Genomic DNA, 17,293 nt, shown 5'->3' with positions numbered 1-17,293 from the left:
TAACTCTATTTAACTTAGGAAAACTGTTAAACTTTGTAAGTGAAGTCAGAAGACAGTTTAGCACACAACAGTAAAAGCCAGACAGAGGCAAGGCAGTCAGTTTTTTGGAAACCTTTATCCAGGAAACCATTGTTGTCACCGATGTAAGTGGAGCTATGTAGTAAAGCTACTTGTATCACATTCCTATAAGAACACAACTAAAATATAAAACAAAATAAAGACCTATTTTCATGTAGTTTCCACAGTCAAAGGTGTAAGCATTGTTTATCAATTTTTAAAAAATACAAGCAAACTAGCTGACAATTTATTCACAAAGCAAACATAAGGATCAAAATAATTTCAAAATGTCTTATTTGTTTACAACAGTAGGACACAACATTACCAAATATATTTGCTATTCTCTCACAGTTGCTGTTATGTTAACAGAAATAGTTCTGAAGCAAAAATGTAACTTCACACTGGTTGTATCTAGGCCTGGGAACATCAATTGTGTTATGCGTTACAATCGTCGTCCTACACAATATTCTTGTTATGTGTTGGCAAACTGATCGAACAAATGAAGTTTAACAATGTAAAATAAAGATGAAAAAAAAGGCTAGGGTCATCAATTTTTGCTGGGAACTGATAGCTGACAACATTTTTCCCTTAGCCCTATTACTACAATGTAATTACATTAATAACATTCAGTATACACAGCTTGCGTAGAGTGCTACATATACAAATATTATAGTCGTGACAGCACTTAATTCAAATAGATGTTTTGCATATATTGTAACAATATTTCTTGTACTGCAGAGACCACCACATTATTCAACATAATAATGTGCAGCAAATGATCTAAAAAATTTTAAATGTCCCCTATCTAAAACCTACTTAATATCAAATTTTATAGACAGCCATAAGAAATATCAGTGTTTGGTTGGAAGTAGAAAGTAAGGCCACATCTGATTTCTACTATCTAGATTTTTTTTAAATATAAAGGTGGACTACATGACTTGATATTAAAGTTTAAGTGTAGATTATTCCGTCATTGGTGCAGAGTTTTCACCTTGTATTTGGTAACTAGCAATGTTCTTGTCATGGTCCTGCAATACAAACAAATAAACATTGATTTCAACAAAACACCTGAAATCTTACAAAATTCATTTGTTTTGTTACACAAATCATCAAAGATACATGTAGACACCATGCTGTTATCCATAGCAAAGCAAAACAAAGCAAACAGAAACAAAGATGCCATGCATTGAAATAAATGCTCAAAATCTAGGCATTGTTCATGCAAAATAATGAGTTAGGACATAGGTAACATTACTAGTCAGTTCTACATGTCATACCCCTTGTCACACAGTTTTGGACATATATGTTGATTGCCAGAAGGTCCCCTGATTTTAAAATCGAGAGTCTCGGAGCTTGGCGACCTGTGAACATTGACCGATCTCTAGACTGAGTGATGATCAACAGAACACCATCCATTTTACTGTAAAAAAATGACATTTAGAGCTTGCAGATGCACTGGCAAATAGATTTTTCTACTGTGTGACAGGGGTATTATCATGATGCACATACACACACACACATCACCTACTTCTTTTGTGCTCCCGAAAACCTGTGACTCTGCCAACTACAGGAAAGGAAATAAAGCATGAACCAAACACCAGGGCAAAGTTATGGCTTACAGGCTTAAGTATAGGACAGCCCTCTACAATGTGATATGTAAGATTGTGTAAAAGCCACCACTGAACATTACTATGCTGAAGGCTTGTTAGGCATTGCTACTACAAGAAAAGTATGGCAATACAATCAAAACATCATGACTTATTGTTCACCGAAAAAGCTCACCATCCCTCTAAAAATGTGTGTCTTTACAGGAAGCATTTGACTGTATATTGGTGACTAAGCTATACCTGTGTCAGGCATTTTCACAGGACATCAATTGCACCATATTGGAGTACTTACAGCTGTAAGTTGTACTCCAACATGGCTACTGGGGGATTCAGATCCCATACTCAGTTCCTTAGCCTTTTTGCGGCTGTGGTAGCCTGTGTAGCTGACAACTCACCTCTGTCTCTATCGAAGTCCACGCTTTCTGCGTCTGTTTCAGGCGGGGCATGCCAGGAACGCCCACCCAGTGACAGAGCCGTGGCTGACTTCACCGTACCGTTTTCATCCTAACAAACAACAAGAGAAGCAACACAATTTTATGACTACAGCACAGTAAATAGCCTGAAGCATATGTAGAAGATTACCATGAATCTACATGAAGAAGATTACCCTGCTTACTATACTGAAAGAAAAGTGATGTCACTATGGCAAAAAAACACATGCTAAACAAAAGGTGGAACACAAAGTGTAGGAACAGTGGCATAAAACTTTTTAAAATGAATCTGTATATAATAAGTACTTAACAAACAAACACTTAAGTTTCTGACGACTGCAAATGAAAATTGTAAATATTTGCAGGTGAGACACCAGTGGAACTGTAGAAAAAAATGGAAAGTTACTGCAAGTACAAACATGCCAAATTGTGCAGCATCAGTAGAACTGTAGTTATAAAAGCTGCAAAATAAAGACTGTGAGTATGCCACCACAGAACAGTAACATCTGCACCTACACTGGCACAGTCAGACCCAGGGGGTGGGGACCAGGGGCGACCACTCAGGCTGGGGGGTAGGGCAGACATGGGATCTACCACTTCATCCTGTGGGAGGGAAATCTATATAATATCAACATTGTACTCTTCATATATGCACAGACAGTGAATTTTACAGTAAATATTCATATACAGAGTGATATTCTCCAAGCAGATATTGGAAGGTTGTACCATTTTTTAGCTACCCAAAGTCTGAAAGCTTCTTCCTCAAAAGACTGGATGTAGAATTAGAAGTGGTTAAAACAAATGACAAAACACAAGAATTGTTGGTAAGAATCATGTTTAGGCAGGGCAAAAACTTGAGCTGGTTTGGTTCTCCTGTATTCAAAGTCTGAGGGCTTGTTCCTAAGAGACTGGATGAAGAAATGGTGAAAACAATACAAACAAAACACAAGAATCATTGGTTACCTCGTAGTCATCTTTAGGTAGGGCAAAGGCTCCAGCTAGTTTGATTTCAACATCTGAAAGCTCGTTCCTAAGATACTGGATAAAAAAATGACTACAATCAAAACACAAGAATCGTTGATTACCTCAGAGTCATCTTTAGGCAGGGCGAAGGCTCGAGTTGATTTGGTTTTCCTGTCCCCAAAGTCAGACAGGTCGTCCTTCAGAGTGACAGTCAAGGCACTGGTACTGGTGGGGCGTGTCTGCTTCTCACCACTAGTGGGCGGGGCAGGCAGGGCTAAAGGCTTCTGGTGGGGCTCAGGGCTGGAGAGGTAATGAAAGGTGTGGTTAAAGATGTTTCTATCCTTAATTTTGATGGCTGAAGTATGGAGTACATGACCTATACAGTGACATCAAAACCCAAACATACTAAGTAATCAAGATCTACTTCGTGATTACAGAATGATATATGAAAGCATGAAAACAGACTCGTAGCTACATGTAATCATTTGAGAGCTACTACATTGAGACTTGATATCCTTGAAGAAAAAAAACGATAAATATTACCCAGTGGATAAAGGTGAACAAGCATTACATTTAAAAGAAAAGAGGTGGAAAAATAGACAACAACTTACTTACTAAGGGTTAAGCAGAATCTAGTTTTCATCTCAGTCAGGCAAACTCCAATGGGTCAGTTACAGTACCTATGCAATTAATGGTCCAAATTCGACAACTCTTATATACATGACATGTAATGCTAGTTTACCTTTATCCATGGAATAACCTACATGTATATCCATTGCATATAAAAGCAGGATTTTTAGGGTCAACAGAGGGTGGTCTCAAACTGCAATATATTCCAAACATTGTAATTGATATCCCTAATAACCAGTTTTAAAATACAACGGATATAGGTTACCCCATGGAGATACAGGTTAACTTGCTTTACTTCTACTGAAACTGACAAATGAATGTTCCCACTCACCTGAACATGGGTCTGCCCTTGACAGGTCGGGGGTCCTTAGTTAACATGTGGGCTCCTTTCCTGGACACTTCAGCTGGAAAGGACAAAACCATTGACTTTCACCCCCAATAAAAACAACAGTACAGAAGACAAGTAGTTAGATTTAGCACTTTTAACTGGCTTCTGTTTTTTTAAGCACAAGGGTAATGCATACTGACAATGACTATATCTGAGCCCACACAGATTAGACCAGTGTCATATGTACAATATATGCACAACTTACAAGTTTTATCAAAATCAATTCCCAGGTCTGAATACAATATTCCAATTATTGCCAGTGGTACATGCCAAGTGAATTTGAATGATTCTATGGAAGCCTGAGTGGGTGATAGCAGTAGATCTCCCAGTCATAACATAAAGGTACATTGTACATCTTGCATTGAAATGTGCGTTTTCACGGATGAGTATGTCCTAAATGAAATGCAACACGTTGTATTCTGCATCCCCCTTGGTCCCTGCCCTCCTGTGGGCCAGATTGCCTTTCGCCGTTCGCCGTGTAATTCCGCGGCGTGTTACAATTACAATATTACGCTTTTAGCAGGACAAGAGTGGCAGAAAAGTTACACAGAAGAAGTGGCAAGGGTAACCTATAGCAGCAACATGTAACTGGAGAAAATGATGCGTTGACAATGTGTCAAATCATTATGGCTAGAGAAATCGTCGTAAACGTACCGGTATTATGATAATAGATGCTGGTCTTTTGGCAATCATGTCCGCAGTCAGGCTGATACCTCCGGTGATATGGAATACCGGTACGCCATGTTGTATTTCATGTGCATATAATATACTTACTCTCTGACTCTTCTGCATACCACACAGGGGCTCTCTGCAACATAGAGAAGCAATATTAACACTTCAACCAGCATTCAATGGAAGTCCTTGGATTTGTACCATGCTGTTGGATCTGTCGAACAAAATCTTTGACAAAATAAGTCAATAACAAATCTATAGGGTTCTATATACTCACAGGCCCCTCGACTTGTGACACACTCTCAAATTCATCATCAGTCAGCAATGGTGGGAATGCTGGGTAGGTGGGGAGGGGGTCATTAGTAGGGCTGTGTACCTAAACAAATTTTCAGGTACAGGTACAGGTACACGGGTTTAGGTACAGGTCCATACCTGCACCTGTACCTAAAAAAGTTTAACCAAGTATATGTAACTTAAACATGTAGGTAACTGTCTTTTCTAGTGATAAATTGTCATCTTTGTATGGGCAATTACATACTTGAATCTCAAAACAATTTCTTTGCAAGTTTTCTTAAGTTTCAACTGCAAGATTATCACCACTGTCATTGTGGATTCGGGATTTACTTGTCCAGCAGCCTTAAAAAGTAGTGTTTAATAGTGATTTAATTTGTTTAGGTACAGGTACAGGTACACAGATGTTTAGGTCCGGAAGCGTACCTAAACAATTTTTTAGGTACGGTACAGGTACGGGTATTTAGGTACACAGCCCTAGTCATTAGTTTTTCAAACATGTTCTATAATTCATAGCAATTTGCTGATATGTATGTTAGCCAGTCATAAACAGTAATCTGAAAGTCACAACAATGATCAGCTTGAGTTGTTCCAAATCAAGTTTATAGTTACAAGTTTGTCCAACATTCAAGTGAAAATGGGAACAACTTGATATTGACTAAGTAAAGACATTAGAGAATGATTTTCAAATCATACAATGTACATGTGTACGGAGAACAGACAACATACTGGATAGAGAGTGTGGGAGAGCGATTGTAAAGTAAAACAAATACATGATGTAATACTACTTAATAAGTTCATCTTTATCCATGGAGTAACCTATATCCGTTGTTTTTATACACAAAGTATTTAGGGATTGAGTCAACGGTCGTGGTTTGAAATCGCAATATTTTGAAAACGTTGCAATTTGAAACCACCATTCATCGATTGTATTTTGAAAATACAGTCAAACCTGTCTATAGCTGCCACTCAAGGGACCGGACAAATTTGGCCACTATAGACAGGTGGCCTCTGTATAGAGGTGGCAACTTGTAGATAAAATACCCAAGGGACAGACAAAAAGTGGCCACTATGGACAGGTGGCCCCTCTGTAGAGGTGGCCCCTAATACAGGTTTGACTGTATTGCATTTCTAAACCACCTTTCATCGACTCAATCCTAAATACCATTTTACTTTAACAACGGATATAGATAAAGGTGAACCAGTGTTACAGAAAAAGTATGATACAGTTGTACGAGTAGGCATGACAGAAAGGCTAGTATTACAGAATGTCATTACACACCGGCTTTAGGAGTACCTCTCCCACTGACTTCTGAGTCGGAGTCAGGCGTTTCCCCATTGGCTTAAGGGAAGGGGAGAGGGAGGGGGGTGCCATTAGTACAACATGCTAAAACATGTGACGTACATGTATACAAGGGAAAAACAATTAACATGGACAAAAGACACAATGTACCACTGAAGTCTGACTTCAGTTAAGTTACAAACTCAACCTTTGAGACAGTTACACATACATGATATAGTAGTGAGCCAACTTTGTTTTAGAGGACATTAAGTTACACCTTGTGTTAGAGTACCAAGTGTACAGATAGGACCAAGACCTTTTTTACATGCCATCTAGTCACACATGTACTGCTACTATGTAGTACATAGTGACACATCAGATTCTATTTTATGTACATTATTTTTTTTAGGAAGAATATTACTTTAATGGGGGATGAGTAGGTGTGAATATGTAACTGTACCATGTCATTGAGGTTTATCCAGTCTTGCCTATGAGTTAATACATCATAACAGAGGCATTGTTAAAAACATAAGACATCTATTTTACCACGTATATGTGTATCAGCATGAGACTTTAAAACCCAAATAAGTGTGAAAATACAGCTGTACACTCACGCACAACACTGGTGTCTTCACTCAGTAATCTGTAAAATATAGATAAAAATAGATAAAAATTTGACAGTAAGAAAAACTGTTAGTTTAACTAATATACAAGGACTGCTAATAGGTTACTGCCAAAAATAATACATATCAGATATTCCTACAGTGGGTTGTCGGAAAAAGCTGTCCAGTCCTAACAGCAGAAAAACCTGTGTGTAGTTGTGCCCTCTTGCAGAAAGCAATCAAATTGCAATCTGTATGGTGAGTTCCTGTACAATGTATATCCCAACTTGAACCGCCATAGCCAATCAATGTGCTTTATGTTGTAATATACGAGAACACACCATACCCATTGCAATTCCATCACTTTCTGTAAGGGGGCATAATTACATGCAGAAAAGGTCTTTTTCGTCCCCGAAACCATACCAGACAGGTTCTTCCACAGTATGGACTGGCCAGCTTTTTCCTCCAACCCTTCCTACATCTACATCTAAGTTTGGAAGGTTGGCTTTACTGCTGCATGTACCTTTCAGAGTTTGCTGCCAGACCAGTGCTAGTGTTTTAAAAGACAAAACAGGTAGGGGGGTTTAGTATCAGTTAGTAGAACACATTTTTTAATGTGGATCGTAATGTGAACAACCATAGACTGTTGCTGATACAAATTAATGCTTGAAATGAATATAGATTATCTGAAAACTGTTGATATGAACCAAGGGGAAAGCTGGACAATATATAGACAGTGCCAAAAAAGACAGTTCATCAGTTCATAAAAAAATGTGTTCATCTGGGAATAGTTTCATGAGGTTGGTAAGTCATTTAATTATTGTACACAACCGAGTATTTTAATCAACCGTCTGTCACCTTCTTCAGAGCAATTCTGACTGGTTCACATTGTACTGCAGCATAGGTGGCGCTGCTTACAGATGGGCTGAGGAAGGTGATAGACTGTTACCAAAACATTGGTTGAATAAAACACCTGGTTGTGTACAAAGAATCTTGCTATTCAAACAAGTTAATTCTAACAAAATTATTATTGAGAACAGGTATTAAAACTTAGGATATTAAACATACACTTACCATACAATTTTAGATATCAACTAATAAATTCAACCAATATTCTAGAGCCCATCTTACTTTAAATTCTGAGAAAAGATTTTAGTGAAAATATTGCATAGCAACTTTCAGCTTTACAACTGATGAATGAAGACACACACCTTGCACATCTACCACAGATGGTGACCTTAACTTGAGGTTCAGGAGTCGGCGGTCTTCTTAAAGACTGGAGGAAGAAACATCCAATACAAGACAGTTTTTTTAGTTTAATTATCTTCATGTTCTCATAAAATATCAAGGTAAAACTTACAAAATCAAATGCTGTAGGTATAATATCAAAGATAGGGTAAAACAATTTTTGAATATGAGGAAAATTTGTACCCTATATTTTTTTCTTCAAAAAATCACTCAGTTAAAATCAAATATTTGTACTCTGTGATGTCACAAATAATAAGAATATGGGAAGACCAAAAAAATCCCCTCTTTGAGTCCTAGCTCCAAAATTTGGATATAAAACACAACCCAAACTTACCGAGCTGATTTTGTGCCCTGATTGAACTACATTGGTGACACCTTCCTTTGCTAAGTCATCTGCATTCTCTAAAAGAAGAAATCGCAAAAGTACAAGTTAGACATACATTGTAACATGATTGTACAATACTACTGTAGTACTACACTACTTTTTTGTTGAAACTTTTAACATTTTCTGTAAAACCAGGCTAGCTTATAATCATTTGATGAATGATGTTGTCAATTGCCAATTCAAGTGTACTTCAATCACAATCAACATTTATGAGGCTTTAATCACATCTTTGCCCTATGCCCCTTGACTCCATGTGCTTTGACCTATGCCCTATGACCTATTACCTAGCAGCTCCAGCCCCTCCTCATACTCCTCATCATCCTCAGGTTCCTCCAGCCCACTGTCCGACGCCGTCTCCTTCTGTTTCACGATGGCCTCCAGCTGTCGCTTGTGTTGTAACGAGTGTTGGTGGGGCTTAACTGTCCGCAGCTCTCTGAAAGAAGAAAAAACATTAAATATGTGGTGAAGCTTTACTGTACGCAACTCTCTGTAACGGGACAAACCTGTAGTGGGGCTTTACTGTACGCAGCTCTCTGTAAGGGGACAAACCATTAAACCTGTGGTGGGGCTTAACTGTATGCAGATCTCTGTAAGGGGACAAACCATTAAACCTGTTGTGGGATTTTACTGTACGCAACTCTCTGTACGGGGACAAACCATGATATCTGTGGTGGGGCATTACTGTCTGTAGCTCTCTGTATAGGGGTGTTACATTTTTCTTGCTGGTAGCTGGTAGACTATTAACGAAAAAACACACCAGGGTTTTGGAGGTGTGACGTCCAACATATTTTCACTATGTTGACCACCAAAGGAGCAAGGCGTCACAAGGGAAGTCTGAAATTTTGACGCTCTGAAATGCCATTTTCTGCATTTTGAGTGGCAAATTTGCTAGTAGACTGAGCTTAGTTTAATGACATTTCCGTTAGCAAAAAAGTACACAAGGGTTTGACTTTGACTATGATCAAAGAGACAAGTCATTACATGTGTCTGCCTAGGCAGCTTTGGGCTGTTAGCGGCAGACCCTACAAAAATGAGGACGAACATACAAAGGCTTCAGCTTGACTTTTAAGGTCGCGACAATCCTAACATATTTTTCCAAAGGGGGATACTTACAGGTCCACAGAGCTGCTCTCCTCTTCACCAGACCTGGATGACATGGGGGCCTTCAGCTCGGAACTCAGGCTGTCCTCCTCCCTCAGTGCCTGGTCTCTGGGCTGTCCATAGTAGATGGGCTGACTGTGCCTGAGGGATTCATCTACGTCCTTCCCTAGTTGGGCCTGCAGCATGGCTGTGGTATAGAGGGGAATTATCAGGGACATCTTTTAACAGTTGTTGGAAAACCTTATTGGTACAAAATAAGACAATTCTATTGCTATATCTTATTTCTTTGGGATGTCCCTATAGCTCAACTGGTACCAGCCACAAAGTTGAGATACTGCTTCCAATTAACTGTAAACGTAGAAATTTTTGCGGTGGTTATATGTTCGCAGTTTTTGCATTGCAAATTTACCATGAACCTAAATTCACCGCAAACATTTTTCCATGGCAGTAAGAGACTACATTGTATGGTACTACCACGAATTTAAAACCACTGCAAACAGTCCTTTTTCCTACTTCTGCAAAATCAAATCTCTGCGAACTTAAATGTATTTACAGTACTTGGCAACTGGGAGACCCCAGTTCAATCCTTGGTTCAATCTTTATAGGAGTTGCACCAGTCACCTATGTTTTGAAGGGACATCAAGTGTGCTGATTTCTTGTACATACAGAGGTTTGAGGTTATGATTGATGGTACTATGTTGACAAACAAAAGAAAGTAACATGAGAATAATACTTATCAATAAATAGCACATGAATATCAGCAGAGACTCACCAAAGTCCACAGACTTGCTGCCCTTCATCCCCTTCGAACCTTTGGTCAACTTGAAGAGTTCATCAAAGTCACCTGTTGGGACCTTTTGTGTGTTGGGGTTCCAGGTGGCCTTATCTTTCTTCTCTGTGAAAGGAGACCAAAGATGAGTCCTCAAATTCTTCCTCCCTTCCTTCCTACCATCCTTCTTTCCTTCCTTCCTTCTTTACATCCATTCATTCATCCATCCTTCTATCCATCCACCCTTCCATCCCTCCCTCTATCCATCCACCCTTCCATCCATCCATCCATCTCTCCCTCTATCCATTCACTCATCCTTCCATCCATCCATCCATCCAGCCTTCCATCCACCCATCCATTCAAAGATATTTCTTTAACCCTACCAATTATACAAAAGGCCCATGCATTCAAAAAAGCAACCAACATAAATGACTGCATAAACTATAGTTTAGTCAAAATCAGAGTCAAACTTTTGCAACCTGTCCAGGATATAAACAATTCAATCACTGGTGAATTGAAAAAATGAGTAAGCATGTGAGTGAAAGAGTGCCAGTGAACGTAACACTAGTTCACTTCTGCGGGGTAACCTATATCCATTGATTTTAAAATCAAGTCGATGTATGGTTACTGTGCTACCAAACTGCAGTATTTTGAAAATATTACCATTTGAAACCTCTGTACACTGACTTGATATCCCTGAATACACTGCTTTTAAGATGTATAGGTTACCCCACGGATAAAGGTGAACTAGCATTACAAAGGGATGAAAAAGTGGGTGAGAAGGCGTGAAAACATAGCGAGAGAAACCGACACCCCTCCACCAACCTGGCCTGATGTTATCATGACCTTCCACCCCCGACCTGCCCTTTGACCTTGACCGTTTGGCGTTAGTCAGCCACGGACGGTCATACTCCCGATCCTTAGCCACCGCTCCCTCGCCTATGGCGGGACATTGTTAGTACAGAAACAGGATGTGCATTGGTGACGTACTATATTTTCTCGATTAGAATACACTCTTTTTTTATACAAAGTTTTAAGACTTTGCAAACTTTGAAAGGTGTGGCAAGTTCTTGCCAAAATCTGGCTGCATACTTTAGTTGAGGTTTTATAGGTGGATAGGACCTCAAATAGACCAGGTATTGCTACAGTATTAGGGAGGATGCAAAAAATTGACTTGTTGTTTTCATATACAATATTTCTTCTATTTTTTAAATGATTTTGTAATTTGCGGTCACCGTGGCATTTCACATTCAAGTTTGTAGAGACAATGCCAGTGCCACAAAGTATTTTTTTTCAAATTTGAAGGACTTTGTATAGATGTCCTGATCTTCTAAATTACCCTCGGCAAGAAAACATCATAAATTTGAATTTATCAAGATTGGCAGAGAAGAAGTTCTCTCAGACTTGCCCCAAATCGGAAGTGCATATTTCAATTTAGGTGCATACTTTAATCGAGAAAATATGGTAAAAGAATACCTTGTGGTGTTAGTACCATTAAGCACAAATGCAAAATTACCATGCCAACTTTAAAAACGATAAAAATAGAGTTACGTGAATGCTTTTAGAAACTGATTACAAACAATTTTCCCCTTGCATGCAAATAGAACGTTCCAAAATGCAGTCAATGTAAACAGGTGCAGGATTATTTCATTCAGATATAGGGGTGAGTACTTACTATTTCCAGCCCATGTTGCAGCACCTGCTGGCATGGACTTGCGCAGAGCTGAGGGACTTGGGGCAGTTCTCATCCTAGCTGGAGAGTTCTCTCTAGATCTCTGAGGAAAAAACAAATGGATATTTCATAATCTATATCACACTATGATCCCATCTTTACAGTCGTTCTTTGACTAACAATGCCTCATTAAAGAATCTTATTGTAGTTGGGTCATGTGGCACAACAGCAGAGTGTTCGGCTCATAACCAAATGGTCCCAGGTTTGAATCATGGCATGTCACCGATCTTGTGCCCTTAGGAAAGCAATTGTATACATACATGCATTAGCCTTGATGTCTTGTACAAGTGCTGCTCTAGAACTTGCCATATAATGTACCCATTACAATTGTTGTGCAATAAAGATTGATTGCTGTTGTTGAGTCATGGTTCTATGAATAATTCATTGACAATTATATAGCACAATAGACAAGCACTCTACTCACTATATCTATTACAATGTTTATGTCATGGGCAATGACGCTTTCTTGTACTAATTCATTATTCATGAGGTTCACACAAATAATTTACCAGTATTGGGACATTACCACTCATCTGACATCTACTTGAATGTGTGTTTTTATATGTTCATATGGTAATAAGCAATAGTAAAGTTTGATACGTAATGTTTGGAATATTCTCAAACACTGATTGACTAGTCGAGTAGCTAGGCTGGCTGACATGAGGTTGCCACTGGTTTGATTCCTAGTATTCCTGGTTCCTGGAAAAGGCATCTAACACGACTTTTGTCACTCCACCCAGGTGTAAAAATTGACTTTGGTTAATGAGGTAAAAGGCAGTGGAAGGAGAGGGTTGGGCTTAACTTTCAAATACTGTACTCAAGACATCAGACAGGAGATTGAGATGTCATGGGTTTGATTCCTGGAATTCCTGGCTATACTTGGTGTCCAGGCTCATGTCTTTAGGAAAGGCACAGTAGTACCCTTACAGCATAACAAAAATTCTATTGGAACTACCTTTACCTATAACTTTTACTGATCTGTTCCCTGTCTGACTCACCTTTGGCCTGATCTTCTCCCACTTCCTGTCTATCATCCTGCTGAGGTAAGGCAGCGGTTCCTCCGGCTGCTCCTGGATCAGTTTACTCATCATCTCCTGGAGGGGAAAACATGACATATCATATTATCAAATATGTGGTGTGCATGTGGTGACTCCCTCCCAACAACCACTGGAGGGCAATATACTAACACCGACATAACACGACGGGGAAATGTCCACATAGACGGGGAAAAGGTAGGACGGGGAATTGTCCTGATACCCAACCACCAGTCCTTCTACCACTTCTTCTTCTTCTTTCATTTTGAGGCTACCAACTTCAACTTGCTGAAGACCTTTGTAGCCTATATACTCATTTTTCACTTGAGTGAAGTGAGGAAAGTTGTGTAAAGTGTCTTTCCCACGGGCACAAGATCAGTGACATGGCGGGGTTTGAACTCGGGACCTTCTGGGACTGAGTCAAACGTGCTGCCGAATGCGCCATACGGACTCCCATTCAGGTAGCTTGCCAACAACATTCAGCTTGTCCCCAACAGGTATGCCTACCCACAGGATTTTTTTCAGCCAGGGGAGCTGGAAGTTGCTCCATGAATTTGGATGTTGACATACTATTAAAGTCTGGTTAGGTGGTTCTGTCAGAATCTAGAGATCTTGGTTTCTAATCTCTAGCTGGTCCCATTGGGAAAACACTTTACACCCACATCCTTACTTGACTCTTGTGAAAATAGGTACCTACTAGTAGCTACTAGTAGCAAAACAAATTATACATACAAGATAATTTGTGAGCAGCTTGCTGTATGCAACTATTTCATGAAGCTAAAAATTATCTTTACCTTGAATCTTTACCTTGAACCACAGCCAGTCGATACCCTTAAAAATTATGAAGTCAAAATCATGTCTGTAATAACCATGTTGCACCATGTTTACTTATTTGCTTGGAGGAGCCCCTTTCATTGACTGCCACCAATAAAAAGATATGTTCCCTAAAGCATTGAATCATTTATTTTTCTCCCCTGTATGTTTGGATCGGTCAGGAGTTTTTCTGCCCCACTCCCCACAAAGAAAAACAGATAAATCATACCTCAAAAAGCGCGCTAATCTTGTGTTTATCCAGATATGCTTGAATCTTGAGTTGCGCCATGTTGACAGGAACACCCTCCGCCTACAGATAGTCAGAAAGGGGCCCTAGAATCTACAGAAAACGAGTCTGATCTTCTGGTTGTCAAGAGACGCCAAAATTTATAAATATTTGTCCGCCATTTTGGTTTGAAGAATTTCCCGTGGTGCTTTGCGGGACAGGTGAGTGGCACGCCCATGTAACCACCTGTTAACTTTTTTAGTGACGTTTTACGCGATTTCTCATGACGTTTTCACACCTTTCCAATGGAAGAAATTGAACATCAGGAAGAAGTGAAATAATTTTCTTTTCTTCAGCGAATGATTTTACTTTGTAAATCCAACACATTTGACGCCAGTTGTTAACGAGACAACTTTCATTTTGTTTCAACAGAAGTGTTGACGAGTCCATCAAAGCACAATATTTTTTTGTAACTTTACATTTTTCAAGCTTCGATAACTCTCACGTCACCTTCAATGACTTCGACCTTCGTGTTAGGTTTCTAAGTGTTAACTTTATATTTCGTCGTACTCGTGGCTGAAATAAAATCAAACGCAACGATATTAAATTTAGACCTCCGGTCGAATCTCGGATATTGATTCAACGGCGCGCCGGCCTAGCTACAGCACGGGTTTTCAACCAAGCACGCCTTGTCATCACACCTTCTCTTCTCGATACGTGTGCTGGTCTCTTTTATGTACAGTGGTTTGATGCTGAGGGTTACACCTAAAGCGCCCTCATACACAGGGCCGCCGTCTTCATGACCAAGAAGGCTAAAAATCAATTTTTGATTTTTAACCTCCTTGTTATGACGAATGCAATCACTTACAACATGTCAAGGAGCTACGGCCGACCCTAGCTCTTTATGACCAGACATTGGCTAATTGGGCAGAATTGGCGTAATATTTTTAACAGTCAAACATCTAGCCTAGTCGTTATTCCCTTTTGATTTATCTATGTGTATCATTTTCCTTCTTTGTTAAGTATTACATGTATTTTGTATACTACTAACGTTACTGCTTTATTTTGTATGCAATCAGCCCTCGGGCATGAATTTGCAATAAAGATTATTATTGATAAGGCCACGTTGATTTGATTATATGGATGACATCCGCGCTCGCACCAATTTTCGGCCATTTCCAAAAAAAAAAAAGTTTTCGACCACACAATAAATTGTGCAAAGCAGCTGTAAAATGAGCACAAATATTCCGTAGATTGAAAAAACAAGTATCAGAAAACAGATAACTAATGCCATAGAATGCCAAAATGAATCTAAAGTCAAAGAATAAGATGTGAAAGGCCAGAAAGAAAAAAAAAATCTATTGTTGGTTGGTACCAGTACAGAAATTTCCAGGTCCGGACATGAACCTGGACCTGATTGTCTGTGGAAACTTGAGAACTGGCAATACTCAAAACAATGGTAATTGGTCAATTTTGCTGCAAAGGAATCTGTTTGGTGGATTATTGGACTCCCACTGCATTTTAAAATCCCATCTCCATGTAATGAAGGCTAACTGTCTCTGTACCTTTGACTGTAGAAACTTGGTGCAATTGACTATAAACTGTACTTGACTTCGCTCTTGTTGTCTTCTTGGCTCCCCGGTTAGACCCCAAATGGCTGCCGACATAGTGTGTCCATTTTGTAATTGGCGAAAGCTGTTCCTTGTTTTTTTTTTAAGGTCTGTTTTTTTCGGATTGGTCCAAGAAGAAAAAAATGTTTTGCACCTGTGTGATGTACTAGTCCCTACACCTAACTGTTGGTATACCATACTATGTGTGTTAAGTCCTATGTTAAACCTTCCTGGCCACTTTGATTTCATACTGAAGGCAACTTTTTTTTTTGGCCAAACTTTTTTTTTATTCGCTCGCTCGCATCAGTTTTGGAGTTCCCGGAGGATGTCATCCATATAATCAAATCAACATGGCCTAAAAGGAAAATAATGTCTAATTGGTGACTTTTAAAAAAAATCATAAATAAGATAGATCTATCTGCTAAAATCTGGTGTCTCTTCGCTAAAACTAAAAAAACTAAAACTAAAATTTGCTCTTGATCTAAAAACTTCGCTTCGACCATCAACGTTAACTGGAGTACAACGCACTTTCGGGGCAAACACGACTGACGTGCCTGGATCACACCACCCTAGCATTACTGTGGCTTCCGTTTTATTCAAGGCCATACATGACGTGTGTCCAACGTCAAAAGGAAGACATTAAGCCAAATACGATTTTCTTTTCTTAACATGGGCTTAGCTCCAAATTCTGTGCAACGTTAACGTTCATACGTAAACGTACGTATACATGTAACGTTATACTGAAATTAAAGAATTTATATATAACGCATGTTAGGTTTATTCATAAGAGTATAACGTTATAAAACGTATACAAGCCCGGACTAAATCATGAATAAACATAGGTTCAAACAAACTTTTCTGTAAAGATAGACTTAATGATATTGGACGTTCTACAGGTACTAGCTAGTGTAAAAACATGTACGGTAACGTTAGGACTAGGACAACGTCCGTTCGGACTCCACCCCTATTGACCTTTCTATGCCCAGTTCTGATGACCCTGAACTTTATTTACCAGCTGACTTACGTGACGTACATGTGTGTCTTTTCTTTATCCATTTTACAATAACTATAGGTGGAAAAATATGATCCTTTAGTGTAAAAACATACATTTGAACATGTTTTATGTTGGTGACGTATATCTATAGCTGGAAAAATATGATCCTTTGTTGTAAAAAAGACATGCATATTGAATATGTTTTATGTTGGTGACGCTGATGGCCAGGGCAACGTTCGTTCGGACTCTCCGTCCTTGTGTCATTTCCATCTGAGCTAACCCTAAACTTTATCATAGTTACGAGCTGGTAGACGTAACTGTTCATTTGTGTCTCTTTCGTCACCTGTTTTTTTGGGTATATTTATAGCCCGAAAAAGCGGCGTCTACTTCCAGCCGCTAGTGATCCATCACTTATCGTCTGATTCTGACGTCATGACTCAGACGACTCCAGCTCTTAT

General features: G+C 39.2%; 1 protein-coding gene across 6 annotated transcripts; it reads right to left on the bottom strand.

Moving 5' to 3' along the window:
- Positions 1 to 99: 99 nt before the first annotated feature.
- LOC118403991 (uncharacterized protein C8orf34 homolog) lies at positions 100 to 14,441 on the bottom strand. 6 transcript variants are annotated; one of them, XM_035802884.1, is made up of 19 exons: positions 14,235 to 14,440; positions 13,157 to 13,252; positions 12,102 to 12,201; positions 11,252 to 11,365; positions 10,430 to 10,552; positions 9,670 to 9,844; positions 8,841 to 8,989; positions 8,506 to 8,573; positions 8,135 to 8,199; positions 7,447 to 7,473; positions 6,936 to 6,964; positions 6,322 to 6,381; positions 5,026 to 5,084; positions 4,851 to 4,884; positions 4,020 to 4,092; positions 3,181 to 3,358; positions 2,060 to 2,168; positions 1,586 to 1,621; positions 100 to 1,085 (listed from the first exon to the last, which is right to left on the bottom strand). In XM_035802884.1, the coding sequence occupies exons 1-19, from the start codon at positions 14,292 to 14,294 to the stop codon at positions 1,078 to 1,080; spliced, it is 1,563 nt and encodes a 520-aa protein (XP_035658777.1). In that variant the 5' UTR covers positions 14,295 to 14,440; the 3' UTR covers positions 100 to 1,077. The 6 variants fall into 6 exon arrangements, with proteins under 6 accessions (XP_035658777.1, XP_035658779.1, XP_035658780.1 ...); XM_035802886.1 differs by lacking the exon at positions 1,586 to 1,621 and having other exon boundaries at positions 14,235 to 14,441; XM_035802887.1 differs by lacking the exon at positions 6,322 to 6,381.
- Between the last annotated feature and the right edge of the window lie 2,852 nt (positions 14,442 to 17,293).

Source organism: Branchiostoma floridae, chromosome 17 (genome assembly GCF_000003815.2).
Source record: "Branchiostoma floridae strain S238N-H82 chromosome 17, Bfl_VNyyK, whole genome shotgun sequence".
Classification (NCBI taxonomy): Eukaryota; Metazoa; Chordata; class Leptocardii; order Amphioxiformes; family Branchiostomatidae; genus Branchiostoma; species Branchiostoma floridae.
Note: the sequence above shows the minus strand (reverse complement) of the source record. Positions and strands in the feature narration are given on the sequence as shown.

Bases quoted from the DNA above. Each gene is read 5' to 3' on its own strand.
- LOC118403991 (XM_035802884.1), bottom strand. From the start codon at position 14,294: ATGGCGCAACTCAAGATTCAAGCATATCTGGATAAACACAAGATTAGC. The intron at 13,253-14,234 runs GTATGATTTATC...TTTCCCCTCCAG, and splicing joins AGATTAGCGCGCTTTTTGAG to GAGATGATGAGTAAACTGAT. The intron at 7,474-8,134 runs GTGTGTGTCTTC...TTAAAACACTAG, and splicing joins ATCTGTGGTAGATGTGCAAG to CACTGGTCTGGCAGCAAACT.